This window comes from Crotalus tigris, unplaced genomic scaffold (genome assembly GCF_016545835.1).
Source record: "Crotalus tigris isolate CLP2741 ecotype Arizona unplaced genomic scaffold, ASM1654583v1 scf7180000024371.1489680, whole genome shotgun sequence".
NCBI classification, from domain to species: Eukaryota; Metazoa; Chordata; class Lepidosauria; order Squamata; family Viperidae; genus Crotalus; species Crotalus tigris.
In genome coordinates, this window is record NW_024100541.1 from 507,119 (window position 1) to 527,997 (window position 20,879).

Here is a 20,879-nt window from a genome sequence, read left to right on the forward strand (position 1 = left end):
AGGGAGGAGCTCCGCCCAGAAAGCTTTTCAGCTCCTCGGAGAACACTGTGAGTGCACTCTCTTTTACACACACACACACACACACACACACACAACACACACACACACACACACCCAGACACACACACACCCAGAGAGAGAGAGAGAGAAGCAGGGAAGTGCAATTGCCTCTCTCTGTCTCTGTCTCTCTCTGCAAAGGCAGAGGAGGCTGGGAGCCACAGGGGAAGGCTCAAAGAGCCGCATGCGGCTCCAGAGCCGCAGGTTGCCGACCTGTGTCCTAGTGGATCAAGACTAAAAAATAGCCGCAGGTCATTGGGATGCCCAAGGGGGCTTTGATCAAATAGAAAATGGAAAGCCTAATAGAAATTCAGAAAGCCTAATTTGGTGTAAAATCATTTTAATTGCATTCCTTTGTATAATAGTTGGGTAGAGTTCCTCCTGTAAGCTTTACCTTATAATTCTGCCTGAAGGAACCACATCTATGCACACAAAATGCTTATTCCAAAGTATTCTCAAATTTCCACATACATCTACACTCTGTGGAAACTATGCTTGAACCTGAGAGAACTCTGGGAATCTCAAGGGGTAAATGCAACGAATTGAAAAGATCTAAAGAACTTATTTGGAACTAGTTTACAATATCACTTTCCAATGCTATTTTCAATTATTCCCAGTGAAGCCTGCATTTAGTTGCAAACCGTTGCTGCTCAATTTTATTTTCAGATTTTCTCTCCTATATTGTTTTATCAACAAGACTCTCTCTAGCAATGACAGAAATAATATTCAAAGGCTCTAGGTAGATAATCAGAATGTCTGGGAGGGAGAAAGTATGAACTTGGAAAGTGTATACGAAAATAATTATATTCCTAATGAGATTTGGAAATTGTACTCAGATGATGGTATTGCAAAAAACCATAGAAGGTCACACAACGAACGATGGATATCAAATCTAGCAGGGGGAAAAAAAAGCAAGGAGAGTTTAAATTAGGTGTCATGTTCCATAACAAGAGGCATGTACAATCACTTGTCCTCTGCCCCATTTGTCAAATATGGAATTTATACTAAATTAAAAATGCTTAATTTCCAGCAGCACATGATACCTTTGGGGGGGGTTTGAACTCCATGAGACCTCAAGGTTTCCATGATGATTTTTCTCTAGCCAAGCAACAAAAGAAAGCTAGCTTCTGAAGAAAATAAGTTCTCTAGCTCTCTCCAATCTTATGCCCTCAAGATGTTGGGTCACCATGGTGGTTAACTGCCAGACCAATACATTTGAAGAGGTACTACTTTTGAGAAGATGGATTTAATCCAATCAGCAAAACACATGGCTAGATAACTTGGTATGGAATACTAGTTTAATTTTCTTAGTGCCTGTTTTGGGGTTGTCATTTTCCACCCCCTTTTTTAAATTCTATTAATTTTTATAGCTTTTCTTCCCTTCATTGAAACCTTTTATTTGTCTGTCCGTCCATCCGCCCGCCTGTCTATCTATCTATTTCAATTTTGTCCCATCTTTGTTACTGTATAAGTATCTCAGGGCAGCGACCATACATAATCCTTTTTCTTCCTCTTATTTTTCCAACAACAACCCCATGAGATGAGTTAGTCTGAGAGAAGAGTGACTGGCTCAAATTCTCTCAGCTGGCTTTTCTGCCTAAGGCAAGACTAGAATTCACTGTTTCCTGGTTTCTAGGCTAGCGTCTTAACTACTACACCAAACTAGTTTCCCCTCTGGTCAATAGGGACCACTGGAAACCCACCAACATCATGCTGTGGTTTCATGTAACTGAGATTCGTGTCTTTTACCAGTGTGTGGTTTTGTACATTGGATTAGAAGGGGGTTGGTTTATCCTCTGAATAATGTGGTTCATATTGATCGTATCTTCTCCATAATAAGCAGACAGAGAAATTGAAGTCATGTAAAGAATTGTGGAGGGTTATCATGTGTATACATGACATAAACTTGAGGAAAGGCACAGAAGTACAAAAGAGGGCCTGCCTGATGAGGCTAGAGAGAAAAGAGATAGAAAATAGATTTTTCAGTGTCCTTTGGTATAAAGGGTGGAATAGTAAAGACATTGTTTATGGAACCTGGTGTTACTATCTATTATCAGGATAGGGTGGGTAGAAAGTAGTAGAAAAGAATGTAGAGACCCTGGAATAGCCAATGTAAGGTCATCCTATAAGGTTATCACACGTTACATTCCTGGTGTAAAGGTTGCAGTTTGATTTAGCTTTATCTTAGCTTTCTGTATCATTCTTGAGGGTATATAACCCATAACCTTGCCTAGTTTGTGGCCTTTTGCATTCTTCTGGCTGGGAACCCAATCAACGCAGTATTTGTACATGACAGTAAAATATACTTTTTCCATCTATGTCCAAATCTTTTGGTTCCTTATTTGAAGTGGGTTTTTTTTTTCACCCACAATATGGCAAACCATTATGTTTCCTAAAGGGGAAGATTAAAAAAAAATGACTTTCATACTTTATTAGATTCCCACTGGAGACTCATTTTGGAGCTGCAAGTTGGCTTTGACAGGAAGGTTAGATCCACTGTCCAATAAACCTGAAGATTATAGTGGCTTTTAGCATTTGCTTCCTCCTCCCTCTGCAATCATCAACCTCTGTGACCCCAATTTATGAAGAGCCCAAAATAGTAATTCATCATTTTTGTTTGTGAATTTCTATTTTTACTTGTTTCAAAAGTATTGCTTTGCCCTATACTTCATAAAACTTCATGATGATCAAATGGAATTGGCTTATTCTAGGGTTTTCTGGGGGCGGATATTATGTTTTCATCTCCAGCTGATTGGTGAGAAGATTCAGCACAGCTGCCAGACTGCACAGGATGGAAGAAAAGATCACAAAGGCTGCCTGGTAGAAAAACCCATTTCTGGACTTTAAAAAAAATGACACAATTAAGGAGACTGTGCAAATGTGATCAGAACCCGAGCATACAACTTAATTTGTTATTTAGGTTTCAGTTGATATTGTTTTGTTATTTTAGAAGTGTTGCAAGATTAGAAGCAAAATGAAAGAGAATTAAAACCTTTGTTGTGAAGACATAGGAGTTTTTTGTCTGTATGGACATTCACATGCTTTCAAGTCAGTCTGGCAACATTTTGGAATATAATTTGGTTTTGCCTTGTTCCTACAGCTGAGGGACCGAGAGTATCTAAGGGAGAATTAAAATTCACAATCCCTTGGTTTCTAGCTCAGTATCTTTAGCTCTATGCCAGAGTGCCTCTCATGATGATGATGATGATTTGGTACCTTTTCAGAAGTGTTTTGGCCCTAAGGCTGAGAGAAAGAGACTGGCCCAAAGTCTCCCAGCTGGTTTTGTGCCTAAGGCAGGACTAAATTCATAGTTTTCTGATTTATTAGCCTGGTGCCTTTAAACATTACACACTAGCTATTCCTTAGCATAATATATTGTTTCTGATATGTGATATCAGAAACAATATATTATGTGATTTGCCAAAACATTGGAGTGCTAAAAAATTCACTTTGCTCTTTGTAGTTATTTTCAGTGCACATTTTTGAGAAAAGTGAGTAGTCTGCTTCAAAAATAACAAATATTTCCAATATGGATACATAATTTGTGTTCTCTTGACCTTGACCTGTTGAAAGACCAAGAGAAATAGGAGATGCAAAATCCACAAAAAGGTATTTTGGACATATGCTTCCCTGAACAAAGCATCCAAAGCCAGAAAAATGTCTCAAAGCAACAAGAAAAGCTTGATCAAGTGACATTATATTGATAAGAGGGAGATGGCAAATAAGCAAGAGACTATATTGGATCACCTTATTTCAGAGTCCTGCACCCACGTTCCTGATACTGGAGCATATCTTTTGCTTTTGAGATTTAGATGATCACAGGGTGGAAAAATTTACCTTCCCTTGTGTTGTTGTTATGGTAGGATCCAGAAGCCCTTTGTGAGGTAAGGCACTTTCCTCAAATTCAGCTGTTGCAAAGTGGGAGGAAGGCAGCTACAGAAGCATATATGTACTGCTACCATTTTTTTAATGGATATTTGGCCATGATTATCCATGGCAATAAAGTAAATAAGCACTGGCTGCGCTTGCACAATTTAGACTGACCCAAGGATGCCCTCATATAAGTGATTCAGACAGTATTTTGGGGCTGCTAACTAAGTCACTTTGGACAGCAAGATGGGCGGCATATACATTTAATAAATAAAATATAAATGACTCCTTAGCCAATGCTCCAAAATCCCTGCCATTTCCTTTAGTGCTTGTTTTGTTTTTTGTTATTTAGGGACTTTGTTTCCTCAAGGCAAAAACACATGTTAAAAAATCCACTTTTAGAATCAGGATCAAAACATTGTGAAGGAAGTCAAATCTTAACTTGTTTCTGCCTCTTTTTCATCTTCCCTGTATGCAAATAGAAGGGATAAAAATGAAATACTTAGAGGGGCCTGTTTTTCCACTTCTGTTCAAGAATTTTGCACCACTCCTATAAGCTTCTAAATGTTTGTTCCTAACCTAATGTCCAGGTCCAGCATCTGAAACAGTTAAATTTATATTCTGCTTAAAAGACAAAATGTCCTCATAGCTGTCCAGGTCCCCCTTCAAAGCAAATATTCAACCATACTTTGTTTGTTTGTTTGTTTGTCTGTCTGTTTGATCCAACCAACCACACAAAAGTGCATCTTTTAAAAATGCAATCAGGCTTGATCTGAACCAGCAATATCTGCGAGGGTGGGACAGAATGACAGAAGTAGCACCATCATGATACAAACATCACCCCTTTTAGAAGTATGCTATGAGGTTGCATGGCTATATGAAAGGGGCAGAACTTGCAGTGTGACCCTGCTTTTGTCATTTTGGCCAAAGCAGCAGATGTCCATGTTTTGGGGATGTGTTGACCTTCAGCAAATCTGTGCAGCCTTCCCAGGCCAAGGAAGCACTTGCAAAATTCTAGCCTAGTGCCTAATTTTGTGTTGTAGTGATCATCTCATGCACAATTGGAGCTATTGTTTTCTTTTTGGGGGTGGGGAAAATGGTAGCTGGATTTTTGTTCTCCCAGAACCAGCCTTATTCTCTTCTGCTCCATCATCCTGTTTGTGGGATGGCTGAATCTGTAACCATCTATGGCAGTGGTTCTCAACCTTTTTAATGCCGCGACCCCCAACTGGTCGTAAGTCGAGGGCTACTCAACTGGTGCAGCACCGTTTGCAGAATGGGACTTTTGGCGGGCTCAGCAGGGCAGAGACAGCTTGGACAATTCCTATTGGCTTTTGAAAGCCAATAGAATTAGACTCTATTCAAAAGAGTCTATTCTATTGGCTTTCAAAAGCCAATAGAATAAAAGAGAGTAGCACAGCTAAGGCAAAGGGGGAAAAAATGGCGGACTGCGTTGTTTGGCAACCCCCGTGAAATGGTTGTTCGACCCCAAATGGGGTCCCGACCCACAGGTTGAGAACCACTGATTTATGGAATGCATCTTTGTATCACTTTCATTCCAACCATTGCAGCAACATGCAGCCCTGGTTGTAGCTACCAGGAAAAGCACCTGCTTCCAAACTTGCAGACATGTATCCTCTCATCATCATAGCTAGTAATAGTGTTGTACTATAAAGGCAACAGAGGAATCAAAGGGTTGAAAAGGGCCATAAAGGTCAGTTGATCCAACCACTATTCAGTGCAGAATCCCTAAAGCAGGGGTGTCAAACTCGCAACGTCACGTGATGTGTCGCAACATTTTTTCCATTGCCAGCAATGGGGTGGGCGCAGTTTCAGCATGACACACCCGGCCCGTGGGATGGCAGTTTGACACCCCTGCCGTGAAGCATTTCTGAAAAATGATCATTTAGTCTCTGTTTGCAGATGTCTAGTGAAGAAGAATTCACTAATGTGTGTGGTAGTCTATTCCAGTTCCTCCTTCCTTCCTTCCCAGATTCCCTTCATTTTTATTACTGGTCCCTTGGAACTATGCTGCCCAGCACTGGACACAGGATTTTAAATCGGGCTGACCAAGGTGGAGTTAGAGAGGGATACTCCCCGTGATCTGAAATCTGTGCCCCAGTTAATATTTCTCAATATGTTGTTTGCTTATTTAGCAGTTACACCACACTTTCTGCCTCCAACAAGGGCATCTAGATCCTTTTAATGTTTATTACTCCCAAGCCAAATCTTCCTGTCCTATGTGTATGTCCTACCTTTTTATTGCCCAAATGCAGAACCTTCTGGATAGTCTACCTTTCTACCTCTTCATTTTTATCCTATCCACGTCACCCCACTGCTCAAGTATCTCTACCATCTTCTTTCTCATTTAAAGGATCAGCTACAGCCCCAGCTTTGGGCCACATACAGATTTGATGCACAGCCCCTTAACTCCTTCGCTCAAGTAATAAAAATGTAGAAGAGCACACGGCCCAGTATACAGCCTTGTAGCATTCCGTTCTACTTTCCTCCAAGCTGAAGTGGAGCCATATAGTAAATGAGCATTTTTAGTCACTTATAATGCACCTGACTTAACAACAGCTTGAAGGAACTGGGAACGGCAAATGACACCATGTGGAAGTGCCCTTCACTGTTTGCAAGACAAGAATTAACTGAAGGGAGTTAAGTGTAGCCTAAGGCAGACTTGGGGTTATTTAATACTAAACATAACTCACTTTTGTTAATTGACTGAGTCAATTAATCTGGTTTTCCGTTCACATGATACGGTAGGCTCATCCCCATGACTACATTAAGCCATGTGATGAGAACAGAAACATTGTAGACTAATGCATGTTATAATCTCCATTCTTCTACATTTGCAATGCTTTTAAAAAGCAATATTTTTTATGAACCTTTTTTCCACAGGAAAGCTAAGCAAGCAATTAATCATTTGCTGGCTCAGATCACACTGGATATCTGGGATTTTTTTTTATTTTTTATTTTTTGGTCACTCCTCAGCAGTATCCTCAGTTGTACTTAAAGGAAATGCTATTTCCCAGTTATAGTATTCCCTGTCTCTCTACCCAATATATATGCTAGGAACAGTTCTTATTAGGCAAACAAAATATTAGAGCAAATGTTGGACACTATTGTTCCCAAAACATCGAAATAAAGAAGGGAGAGGAGGGTATATTAAGAAGTATCACCAGATACAGTGCTCCAACACTGGAGGTTTTAATAGATTGGACAACCATCTGTCTGAAATGGTATAGGGTTTCCTGCCCAAGCAGGAGGTTGGACTAGATGACCTCCAAGGTCCCTTCCAACTCTGTGAGTCTGTTATTCAGATGGATTTAGTTGATATGATGTGATTCACCTGCATCCTGAGATAAAACATGTGGATTCATTCCTTGTTGGGAAAGCCAAGACTCTTCCTCTGGATGAAAAATCAAGCAATGGCTTTTGGTTTAGTTTAAATCGGAAAGTTCTTTTTGTTTTAAAAAAAATGCATACGCTGTACAATTTATATTCTCTTGTGCCTCAATCTGCTTTTAAGTACTTAAATTCTGTGAATCCTCTCTCCTTTTTTACCTTCCCTCTTAGGGGCTTATTTAAGAGATTTGTTTTTACAGTCCAAATCAGATTCCTACTTTCTCCTTTTTTAAAATATATATATATATATATATATATATATATATATATATATATATATATATATATATATATATATATATATATATATATATTCACATTGCTTAGTTTTGAGGCCCTTGTAGGATCCTGGTGGTTGTACTGTGAAGGTATGTCAGCAAAACATCCCCTTGTCTCCAAGGTGTTTGTTTCTAAGCCATCTGGTGAGATTGGAGTATGAGATGAGTGTGTGTTTCGGGTCAAATTCTTTCTCCCAAGGTTTTACAATGGGTAGGACATGTGGAAAGAAGGTGAGAATTGGAGCCACTAGACCACTGAGTCCAACCTCTTGCTCAGTGCAACCCTCCAGTTTGAAACATTCCCCAGAGACGGTTGCCGGTTTGAACACAGCTATTGAGAAGAAGCTCACCATCCAGGAGCCCATGGTGGTCACTGATGCCACTGCTGAGCTGCACTAACTGCTGGGAAGTTTTTTTAAAAAAAAATAATATTCAGCCAGCAGCTGCTTTTTTGTAGAGGCCTGTATTGGGGGGGGGGGTGTCATCTAGAAAGCATCACCCATAATATTATCAATCCTCATTTTTCTTATCAAATGGTGTGACCCAGTCTGACTTAAACAAGGGGGCATTCTCAAGACTCTGGTCCTGGTCTTATATTTATTTATTTATGAGACTTATATACCGCTTTAAGTGCAAGCACTCTCTAAGCGGTGTACACCAGTAAGCAATGTATATATATATATTTACATTGCCCCCAACAATCTGGGTCCTCATTTTACCTACCCCGGAAGGATGGAAGGCTGAGTCAACCTTGAGCCGGTGAGATTTGAACCGCTGACCTGCTGAACACAGTCAGCTAAAGTGGCCTGCAGTACTGCACTCTAACTGCTGCGCCACCATTATATAATTCCAAATCCTGTACTTTGAACTGAAAGAACAGGATTTGAGCTGCATTCATTCATTCATTCATTCATTCATTCGAATTGCAAGCCTACCATCTCTCTATCAAGCAACTCTAGGCAATTAAATGGCATCCTTTCACATATTTGAAGAGTGCTGTCCTATTCTCCATCAGTCATCTTTTCTCCCTAAGAAACATTCCCCAGTTCTTTCCATTTCCGTCTTTTCTCTAATTGTCTCATCATCCTTGTTGCTCCCCTTTGAATTAATACCTACAAATTGGATACAGTTGGAATGGAGTCAGGCCAACACCAAGCTATTATATCCCATGATTTGGGAACTATATTTCTGCTAAGGCAGCCTAACTTTTCACACACTTTTTCTGAAGCCCTACAATATTGCAGGATCATATTGTGTTTGCAATCATCTCTATTCCAAAATCTTTTCCAACACATGCATTCTCTAATCTATGCCTGTGCATTCAGTTTCTGATTTCTAAGTTACCGTAAATGCCGGCGTATAAGACGACTCGGCGTCTTCCGCGAGCGCTGAAATCGGCGCCAAAGACGGGGTCGTCTTATACGCCGGAAATACTGGTAGTTTCCGGCGTATAAGACGACATTCTAGGAATGTGGCCTGGCTATAAAGACGGGGGTCGTCTTATATGCCAGGTCGCCTTGTACGCCGGCATTTACGGTAAGAATTTTGCACTTGACTATTTTCGTTTTGTTATGTTTCAGCCCATTTCCTTAACCCATCACAAATGTTTTAAATTCTATTTATAACTTCTAGGATATAGGCTATGTATCATTTTTTATCAATTCCCTTCACTTTTTTTTGTCCATGTCATTAATAAAAATATTGAAGGGTGCAAGACCCAGGACCCAACCTTACGATAGCCCACATCTCTCCCCTTTGAGGAGGAACTGTAGATGAATACCCTTGGAGTGTGATTTTTGAGCCAGCTATATATCCGTTTAATTGACTGCCATTCAGCTATCATGTAACTAGCTTGTAAATCAGAATGGCGCTTTGTTACATACTTTACAGACATCAAGATCTGTCTGGAACATCTCTAAATCTTTGCTTCCTTTTTTGCATTGGAGTATGACACAGCAATTCTGCACCCATGGTTAGTATAGAAGTGATGCTTGGGCAGTGGGAAATTACTCTTCATTTACTATACGAAATAGTTTTATTCAGATTTTCTAGTTCCTGAATATACAAACAGTGTGTGAGATGGGTATATTTAATAGCTGCGAAGATTTTTCTCAATGCTTTATAATGATTTCTCCAAAGTGTATTATAGGAATGTTTATAGGAAAAAGACTACCTAAAGATATACAGTAACACACTGAGAGGCTGAATTAGACTTATCAAAGGATAATTACCACTTATCGTCATCATCAGTATAAGAAATATTGCTGCAGTTACCATTGTCATTGCTTTGAAATAGCTGTAGTAAATTCTTCATTTACTCGATAACAAAGACATACAGGTAGTCCTTGACTTACGACCACAACTGGTTCAGGATGCAATCATTAAGTGAGGTGCACCTGATTTTACTTTTTTTTACCATGATCATTGTGAATCACATGGTTGTTAAGTAAATTACAAGGTCATTAAAGGAATCCAACTTCCTCCATTAAGTTTGCTTGTTGGAAGCCCCCCCCCCCGGGAAAGTCATAAATGACAATCACTACAGCTATCATAAAAACACATTGGTTGCAAAGCACTTGAATTTTCATCACATGACCGTGGGGACGCTGTGACGGTTGTAAGTACAAGAATGGCATTTTTTTCAGCATTTATCGTAACTTCAGTCATTAAACAATGGTTGTAAGTTGAAGACTACCTGGAATATGTCATGCTTTTCCAAATCTGTGGCCTATCCATGTCAACCAGGAGATTTTTTTCCCCCTAGATTTTAAAGCATTGCTATTGCTCTGAACTTTTTTTTCCATCTCTAGACGCTTTCAAATCACCTTGCACTGTGATAACAATCAACATACCAATGAAGACTATAGCTAAGCAATGATTTTTGTGTGGTAAGCTGGAAAATATTTTCCTGACCCTTGTGAGGCCTACCATACGTATTATCAGCAGACGTTAAACACTGCTATTTTATGAAATAGCCCTGAAGTACGCCACATCATTTTATCCTCTCCCTGAAAACATGCATAGTTGATTGGAATGCTTCAAAACATATTGGAGCATCCATAACGCATGAGTGCAGTTGCATAAATGCATTTTTACTTCAAGACAAGTAAATTTAAAAACTCAGTTCAGCAAAGAGCAGACTAAATGAATACAAGGAATCCTTTTGGCCATGTCTCTGATTCATGTGGACCCTATAATTGTGGCTGCTTAGCTGGCTTATTCTCTTTGTTTATTTATTTCTTAAAGGTATCGGATCCCTTTTTCAAAGTTTTGGGCGAGACGGTTTCCATAGCTTTGTCCTTCAGAGTTCTAAGTTTAGTCCGGAATCACCCAAGCCTTCCTGTCTTTCAAACACACTTCTTTTTCACCCAGAAGTAGCAGTGGAGAAATTCTGGAAAAGACCATTTGTTAACCAAACAAAGGGCCACCCCATCACATTTTGCCTCCTCTCAGGTGTTGCTTTTTTCCATTACAAGGGTTGTGTTTGGGAGCAGAAGAAAGAAAGACTCTGTCTCCAAACTATCATCTGGAAGTTGAATCGTAGCAACTGGACTTAAACATTCTTGTTGGCTTGAGATGTTTCGCTGCCCATCCAAGCGGCTTCTTCAGTCTGAACAAATTATTTTGGGGGATCTGAGTAGGCAGAGAATCGTTGGAATGTGCCAACTCTTAAAATTCTTAAAGGTATCCCGCACTTCAGGGTTTCTTTTTCAATGTGCATGGTACTTTGAGATATTTCATAAATATCCCTAAGAATTTTAGGAGTTGGCAGTTTCCAACGACTCTCTGCCTGCTCAGATTCCCTTTACCAACTTATTCAGACTGAGGAAGCTACTTGGATGGGCAGAGAAACATCTCAGATCAACAAGAAAATAAATCCAGTTGCCATGACTCAACTTCCAGACAATTCTACCTGGATGACTGAGAATCTTCACTGACATATCAGTATGGGCACTATCACTATGGGCACTATCTAACAAAATGAAATTCAGTGGTGAAAAAAGTAAGGTTCTACATTTAGGCAAGAAAAACCAAATGTACAGGTACAGCATAGGTGGCACCATGCTCAATAGTAGTAACTGTGAGAGGGATCTTGGAGTCCTAGTGGACAATCACCTAGATAGGAGCCAGCAGTGTGCTGCAGCTGCCAAAAAGGCCAACACAGTGCTGGGCTGTATTAACAGAGGGATAGAATCAAGATCACATGAAGTATTAATACCATTTTACAATGCCTTGGTAAGGCCACACTTGAAATACTGCATCCAGTTTTGATCACCGCGATGTAAAAAAGATGTTGAGACTCTAGAAAAAGTACAGACAAGAGCAACAAAGATGATTAGGGGACTGGAGGCTAAAACATACAAGGAACGGCTGCTGGAATTGGGTATGTCTAGTTTACAAAGAGAAGGACGAGGAGGGATATGATAGCAGTGTTCCAATATCTCAGGGACTGCCCCAAAGAAGAGGGAGTCAAGCTATTTCCCAAAGCACCTGAAGGCAGAACAAGAAGCAACAGATGGAAAATAACTGAAGAGAGAAGTAACTTAGAACTAAGGAGAAATCTCCTGACAGTTAGAACAACTAACCAGTGGAATAACCTACCTCCAGAAGTTGTGAATGCTCCAACACTGGAAGTTTTTAAGAAGAGACTGGACAGCCATTTGTCCGAAATGGTATAGGGTTTCCTGCCTGAGCAGGGGGGTTGGACTAGATGACCTCCAAGGTCCCTTCCCACTTTATTATTATTATATTTCCAAGCTATAATTGCTCATCTTTTTAGAGTGAATATTCATCTCCAAGCCTGACTTAAGTAAACGTTTTTACTTTGTGATATAAAACTTAGAGAAATTACCAACTATTGACAGTGCAATAGGAAAGAGCCTGGAACCAATATGGTCAGCCCTGAATTGTTGTTCTGTAAGGAAATTACAATTATTTAGGGATAGGATAATTGAGGGATAGGGTGGGAGAAGAAGACTGAACTCTGAGATTCAAAAAAAATTGTAGAATCCTAGTTGTTCACTTTTACTTTCCTTCAAATTGTCAACTTGGCAATGTATTGTTCTTGACATTTTAGTGAGCAACTCTACTCAGGTGAGGGAGGCTATCTAGATTTCATGACACCACAAATGGATGCCCCAGCTATGGGGATGCAGATACCAGGGGTCATTTGGAAGAGGAGATTGATTGAAACTTGGCAGCATTTTCCTTTGTGCAAACCTTCTTAGCTGAGCACGTTAATTGAATTTAGGAAAACGGGAGGTCCCTGACCACTTGATAACTCTTTCCATCAGATATTAAAATTGGACATTTATTTTTTTAAAAAAAATAGGGTCATACGATTGGCCATAGTGTCAAAGTATTTTTAAAATGTTAAAATACCTTAGCCATCAACAATATCATAAAACCAGGGCAGTAAATAGATGCGGAGATAGTCCCACTAAGTTCCAATAAGCATCAGCTTATTATTTTCCTTCCATCTCTACCTAAAGCAATGCAGCCCTTCCCAATCTGTCCTGGCTGTTCCTTTTATTTCAAACTTCAAGAAGACAACTATTCCTTATTTGCACCTTTGCTAACCCATGAAATTGTATGGCATCCAGTCCAAACTCTTGTTTGCACATCACTGCAACACGGAGTTTTAGTTTCCACCCGTTGCTTCTTGTCCTGCCTTCAGGTGCTTTGGAAAATAGCTTGATTCCCTCTTCTTTATGGCAGCCCCTGAGATATTGGAATATTGCTATCATGTCCCCCCTTGTCCTTTTCTTCGTTAAACTTTTAAGCAATGGGGGGGGGAATCCCATCCCCACCCATTCTGTCTAAAACTTTCTGCCTCAAACTTTTAGTTTGTATGCCGAATGCCATCTTATCCAAACTGCCTTGTGTTATTATTAGGAGCTTCTCCTCTGCTCAAACCAAGTGCGGCTTCCATTTGGTGCAATTTAAAGCTGCTTCCATGTGGAGCCCATGTGTTTCTGTGCATGTCGTTGCTTTCCGAGGCCAACGTGTTCATTCGCCTGGCAAAGGAAAGCATTCTGGTGAGCTGTCAGCAAGGCCAATATCCACTTTACTGAACTGGAAAACAAAAGTCTGCTCCAGCAACTTAATAAAAGGCCTCTGAATATCTCAGCTGGATGTTTTTCTTCATGAGTGAAAATGAGAAAAGTTAGCTTGACATTTAATCTTCAATATCTTTCGAAACGGCTTTGTTTTCCCAATACAGCCCAGCACAATGGAGTGCCGTTGTTCCATATTTGTATCCCCAGTTTGATCCTGCTCATCTTTTCCTCTGTCAGTTGTAAGCAGTGTCACCACATGGACTTCCCAATCTCTCTGTAAATTACAGTTAGTCCTTGACTTACAACTGGAATTGAGCCCAGTTCTTGTAGTTGTAAGCTGAGGCCAGATCTATTTTTTTATATATATATTTCTTGTGTTCGTTAAGCACACACTGCAACTGTTAATCAAATCAATTTTCTGCAATAAGTATGTGTGTGCAGGGGTGTTTTGCCAGAAACTGTAAGCGAATTCCAGAAAGTGGCAAAAAATGTCACAAATTGCAGTCCCATGACCACGCGATGCTGTTAGTAGCAATGAAGGTGAGGTAGCTGCCAAACGTGCAAGATGCCTTGAGCAGGGGGTTGGACTAGAAGACCTCCAAGGTCCCTTCCAACTCTATTATTCTATGTTCCATGAGATCAGTGACCCTGGAGTGGTGTGTGCAGCTATCATAACTTCAAAAAATGATCATAATTAGCTGGGGGGGGTCTGTTGTAACGTTGAACGGTTAAGTCGTAAGTTAAGGATTACTCATATGTTTCTCCGTCTCCCTCGGAACAGGCAGCCCTTCCCATTTGCCCTCTACCAAGCAAACACTAATTATTTAACCCCAGAGGGCACATTGCTCACGAAATTGCTATAAACTGAACTAGATGTGGTTTATCCCCAACCAGTTGTGTGGATATTTTTTTTCTAATCATGGAGGTGGCTGTTAGAGATTGAAAACCTTCTCAGCAGATGTATGTATTTGCACAGTTTCCCTGAATGAAGTAGTGGGTTTTGCAAAGAATAGACAGAGAACTAATGTGAAATACCAGAGGTGTTATACCTCAGATGTACAGTAACAGCTTGTCTGAGCCAGCACAGGAAGGAAAGAAAGTGGAAAGAATCAGAGTTACATGCCATGTTAACTTGTTGGGAAAGTTGCATCTTTCATGAATGGAAAAAAAATCAAAGTACTAAAATGTATGCTTGTTTGCCTGAAATCCATTTTAAAAGTGCTTAATTGCAACACACCTAACCCAGTTAGGTCCTTTCTTAGCTCCCGGTTGCACTGTCTCCCTTCTCATTATAATTGATGCCTTTCTGGCCAACCAGAGTTCAGGAAATGTGTTCTCTCTACTAACCAGCTTTTGAAACGAATTTGGAAATGATGAGACTTGCCTTTTCTGTTGCTCTTCTTCAATTCTTAACTTCAAAGGAGAGGTTCAACAAAATGTGTTAATTAAATGGGCTTTAGCTTTTCCATAATATAGCTGATTGTGTAGAGTTAGTTAAATCCTTTGCGTGATGAGTCCAACTGGAATTCATTCAGCTCTCTGGAGATTTATTTCCTTTCTGTGGCTCCCTTCATAAAGTGCCAGGGATGTAGTTGAAAAGTCGAGATGGTGGCATGACGGTGCCTTCAAAACTCTGCCTGTTTTTATGTTTAGTGCAATGCCCATAAAACCAGGCAGAGTTTCCATCCCACCATCACAGGCACTAATTGGACTTTTTTTTGGGGGGGCACACTTCTGTATAGCACCATTGACCCAGTTGTATTGTGAGGCAGGGCCATTACCAGAGAGGTATCCTTACTCCTAGTTGTCTTTTTAATATTCAAGTACCGTCATCTTTAGGGATTACAGATAGATTAATAACAGAAAAGTTCATTTAATAATTAAGCTATCCATTTTGAAAGGTCACGAACAATTAGCTGAAGAAAACAGCTCTGCTTTTCTTAGCATGCAGGTAGCAGGGTGTGGGTCTCCAGCCGTTCTCTCTCTCTTTCTCTCTCTCTCTCTCTCTCTCTTTCTCTTTTTCTCTCTTTCTCTCTCTGTCTCTGTCTCTCTGTCTGAAGGAGCATCTAACAACTCAGTGCTTTCCCTGACCATCTTGCTAATCTAATTCCCTTTACAAAAACAGTCATAAAAGTGAACTGCCTAGGATGTTCCAGCTGTAGGGATGGTCTTATTACAATTTATATGTTTTCTCTTTGGAAATAATTAAGTTTCAGGATGCAGAATTATTCAGCTTCTGGCTACTCATTCCTCCTTGTATTCTACCTAATTAATAGTTTGAGAGGGAGAAAGGCACTCATTTCTCCACACTAGAAGGGGAAGGGGAAGGAAACTACTCCTGTTACGTATATCAAATACTCCCAAGTGTTCCATTACATTATCATTTGTTTGTTTGTTTGTTTTTATTTAAAGAAAAAAACATTTCAAACCTCCAAACCTTCACTGTCGCTTCAGTAGTAAAAGAAGTGGGTGGGAGGGTGGGCGGATGGGTGGGATGTATTGTTTGAAAGCTTTCAGTGGATTCCGCTCCCCCCCCATCCAAAAAAGTTTTTCTAAGTATGATTTGCTTTCTCTGCTGTCAACATTAATATCAATATTAACACAATGTGTAGTCTAAAACTAGTTCCTTTGTAGTTTGCATGGGATGTGAATGCTGTCTCAACGTGCCCAGATCTAGAAAACCCATTTTACTACTGCATGAGCATCCAATCAGATGTCAGAAAATATATATATTTGTGATAATTTGGTGAAACCAACCACCTACAGGTTGCAGTAGTGTGTTGAATGATTTTTTTTCTCTCTCTCTCTCTTTATACATATTTCTCTATATTTGGAGCTCTAAGCTTCTTAGTAGTATGGGCTGATTTTTATTGAGTACTTGCTCTCTTATCGCATGGCCTTGGTTAAGTGTTAGAAGTTGGACCTAGGCTGTTTTTATTAGTGTTTGGCTTTGTAATAACTGTGCATGCTCAGCTTCTGGCCTCATACCCAGCTTTATTCTCTGCACACCAGTCTTGAATAGCTACAGTGCTCAACCGAATTTTGGCGCACCCGCTTCCCCGGCAGGCTCCAATCCAGCCCGGCCCGGAGGATTTCCAGGGGCAAACAGCCCGGGTCCAGTTGCAGACCTCTACGGTACAGCCAGTCAAGACTCCGGTGTGGGTAACTACATAAGTGCTGCCAGCCCCCAGCCTGGCTCTGGCTTTGGGCATGGAATTGCTGTAAGTAACTCTCTTTGTCTTCCTGTTCCTTCTCTTGAAGCTCTAGAGTGAATAAAATCTGTTGGCACTGCACTGCTCTTCTGTGGAACCTTTCAAAGCAACACAATCTGGGGTCCTGTCCTGTCCTATGTATTGGGCACTAAATTGAATCTATTTATTCACACACACACACATGATCTATAGATTCCATATAACAGAGGACTCCGATTTTGATAGAGAGCGCATATTGTTTCTCTGGTTTCTGGCTAGAAACCTCATTCAGCCAGACCCCACATTTTGATTTTTTTTGCCAGACATTGGATGTGTATTGGATTCCCTTATTTCAGTTAAATAGCAATTGAGAGATGCCCGTTTAACATATGCCTGTATTTATTCCAATGGAAGAAAGATATGTCAAGCTGCAGAGCACATTATCTTTTACTTTCCAATAGGATATCTCCTTTTCTTTGAGAATATCTGCAAAAATTCTGTACATTAAACTTGGCCATATGATTCATCTTACAGGTAGTCCTCAACTAACGCCACAATTGAGCCCAAAATGTCTGTTGTTAAATGAGACGTTTAAGTGAATTTTGCCCCATTTTATGACCTTTCTTGCCACAGTTGTTAAGTGAATCACTGCAGCCATTAAGTGAATCTGGCTTCCCCATTGACTTTGCTTGTCAGAAGGTCACAAAAGGGGGATCACATGATCCCAGGACACGGTGACTATCAAATATGAGTCAGTTGCCAAGTGTCTCAATTTTGATCATGTGACCATGGGGAGGTTGGAATGGTCATAAGTGTGAAAAATGGTCATAAGTCACTTTTTTCAGTGCCGTTGTAACTTTGAATGGTCACTGAATGAACTGTTGCAAGTCGAGGACTACCGGTATTTTAAAATCTTTACAAGCAGTTTATGCTGAATCTGGGGACGGGGGGAAGGAGAGTTTTTCAGAAATGAACCAAAACAACAAATAGAGATTGTACACTGAGCTAATTTTAAGTACCCCAAGTAACTTGTTGGCAACACCCATATCACAATATATCTTAGGAAGTTCTGAGTGTTCCTCATGATGCATTTCTGTATTCAATTCATTGACAGCTTAGTGTAGTTGTGCATCCTCAGGAATAGATGTATGCATAGACATCTGAGTCATTTATAGAAGGACTCTTATGACTGCAACATGGGAAGGAAGGAATGGCCTATAATTGCACTGTACAAATTGAATGCCCACTTTATTCCTAGCCAGGCTAGAACTGAAGCATTGGTCTACTATTTTGCATGGGAAGTTGCTATGTCCTGCACTTTAATAGCCAATTAAACACATGACCAGACTGAACTATATCTTTCCCTCGAGAATGGTTCTAATAATCCCAAGCAAAAGGGTAGTATAGGAGGAGGTAGGGAAAATGTAATGTGAATTAAACTTGAAGGGCCTAATTATCCACAGAAATGTTAGCAAGTACTGCAACATGCCTTTTCTCAAATAAATAACAAAAATGTTGAACATTAACATGGTGCAATTACTAATTTGGGAGAAAAATTACTAATTTGGGACTGCAAATTTTGCATGCAATGTTTATTTCCTCTAATTCTGCTGTTTTCGAATTGTGTGTGGTAGCATGAATGTCCTGTGTATCTGAGTAACTAGTTAATAAAATGATTTTAAACCAACTTCGAAAAAATTTCACAGACATGCACACGCATGGACATAGTTGAGTTATTTTGTCTCAAAAATGCAGACAAGTTCCTCAAATTATTTTAGTTGCTAAAAAATAACTCAAGTATAACCAAATGTCATTTCTTTCCCCTTGTAATGTCATCTGGGTTATTGGTAAATTCCATTGAATCAACTGAATGTGGTGAAATACAGATTATTCTGATAAGACCTACATCAATTTAAACTGCATCTATCACCACTTACAACACCCCTCATTTCCATTTTGCACCTAAAGAAAAAGATTGGATTGTTCTTGAAAAGGTGTGTGCTGCTGACCTTTCCCTGTGGTCTGTTTTCTAAAGAATCACGCCGCAGTCAGCATTATATTTTGTCTGCACCAGTGTGGTCTTTTAAATGATTTTGTGTCTACTGGAACAGAGCTGTCTCTTTAATTTCATGACCAATAACATTTTTTTTCAAAAAGTGTCTGCCTTTTTAATACATTCATGCCATCCATTTACTAACAGCAATTTAAAGCTACTCAAATTTACTTTTCAGCACCCTTAAATTTGAGCTTGCAAATATATGAGCAAGAACAGATGGCAACAATATTCATGCTAGCAACACCAGTACTTGATAATTTTTGATAATTCATGCAAAAAAGTAAATAAAATCATCTCTTCCCTTGTATCATATTAGTAACAATTGCAATTGTACAATTTTAGGGGCCTTTGATTGCAACGGCTTTTACAAATGGATACCACTGAAACGTTACACAGGGTTGCTTGCCATCTCACTTGGAGGTATATCAATATATATAGCATTTATATTTTCTACTATATCCTTCCCTCTTTTTTGGGGGGGGGGTTAAATTCTGATACCTTTACTCTTCTTTTATTTATTTTTTTCTTAAACATTTTAAAAGCAACCTTTTGGGCTGGAAACTTGAAAGGTATCCTGAAGCAATTCTGGAAGAAAACAGTGCTTTCAGCAGTTAATTTTTTTATGCAGTTGCTATGATTATTTAAAACAATTCTAAATACTGAGGGTCACTCGAATGTTTAAGGGAAAATCTATAAAATCATGTGAATTTGAAAGAAACTCTTTTTAAAATTGTAATGCTTTTTAAAACTAATTCATTTTTATGCTAAAGACTGTAAGCACAATACATGTGATTTGTTCTTAAAGAACAATCATGTAAATCAGGAATTAAATTTCAACAGATTTTAAAAAAAAATCACTACAGTCATATACATATTCTGGATCCCCACCTGTTTCCTCCGCTTTTACCTATGGCTTTTAACACAGTATTTTTTTATATATACTTCCAATAATAAATATTTAGTTAAACAGAGCCATAACCAGGCTAATGTAAGGAAAATGTGAGAAATTGTTGCTAATTTTAATTGTGTACTCGATCTATTGCATGAATTCTAATTTCCAAATCAAAGCATGAAATTAAAAGTATGATTGCTGAAACAAGCGCATTTTTCATGTGTGAAGATGAACCCAATTCACTTAATGTGGGAAAGGGTGGAAAGATCAAATGAGATTTTTAAATGCTTCTAAAAGGTATAGTGCTTTGAAACGTATCAGTAGTTGCCTTTTGTTTGGGAAACTGATAGACATTTTGGGGAGCACACAGCATTTCATAGATGCGCCACTGAAACTAAGCACTTGTGACATTCACCAAATGAGATTCATGTGTTGCTGTGTGGCTGATACACCATAATGAAGCCTGAATGTACAAAACATGCCTAGTCATTTAAGTATGACTTTGCTGGCAGTCTGCCTGAAAGCCCAGTTGCCCTGCATGAGTTCCAGGACTGAAATATAGAAAAGCAGGCAAGAAAATGTAAGGTTACCTCAGGGTAAAAAAAAAAAAGGGGGGGGGGCTTCTGTCCATCCATATGCATATATGGACACGCACTTTTTGTATGGTTCAAGAAGTGTAATTCCTGATTGATCCTCATATTAACAGATTTGGTCTGTTTTTTTGCAAAAAATTAGGTCTGCTAACAATCCTCAAAAGCACGTCCCAATAATTTCTTGTTCCTAACCTAGAGAAATGTTAAAAAGAGGCATAAGGTGAGGACAATGTTTAACCAATTAGCATACTGTACGCACTCACCCCATAAAGCCATAATAAAGATTGGCAAAGCAAGGTGGTGTCCTTGATGTTACTTTTCACAACGGAAAAGGATCCACCTCGGACAGGAGGTGCCAAGAAGTTCATGGGCAAGATAAACCACTTCTTGCGCGGCTGTTCATCCTTCTTCATTGTCCCTGTTGAGGACGTTTGTTGCCTCAGGAAAGGACTCACTACAGATATTCAAAAGT

The 20,879-nt window shown here is 39.5% G+C and overlaps 1 protein-coding gene across 21 annotated transcripts in view; it reads left to right on the plus strand.

Annotated features, from left to right (window-relative positions):
- Positions 1-20,879, plus strand: part of MSI2 (musashi RNA binding protein 2) — a 453,994-nt gene that overhangs the window by 425,217 nt on the left and 7,898 nt on the right. For 16 of the 21 annotated variants that reach the window (XM_039328150.1, XM_039328162.1, XM_039328152.1 and 13 more), the window contains 2 exons: positions 16,688-16,896; positions 19,265-19,342. In XM_039328150.1, coding sequence (XP_039184084.1) covers positions 16,688-16,896; positions 19,265-19,306 — 251 coding nt within the window. In that variant the 3' untranslated portion in view covers positions 19,307-19,342. The remainder of the gene's footprint in view (positions 1-16,687; positions 16,897-19,264; positions 19,343-20,879) is intronic. The other 5 variants (XM_039328157.1, XM_039328169.1, XM_039328171.1 and 2 more) reach the window with 2 other exon arrangements.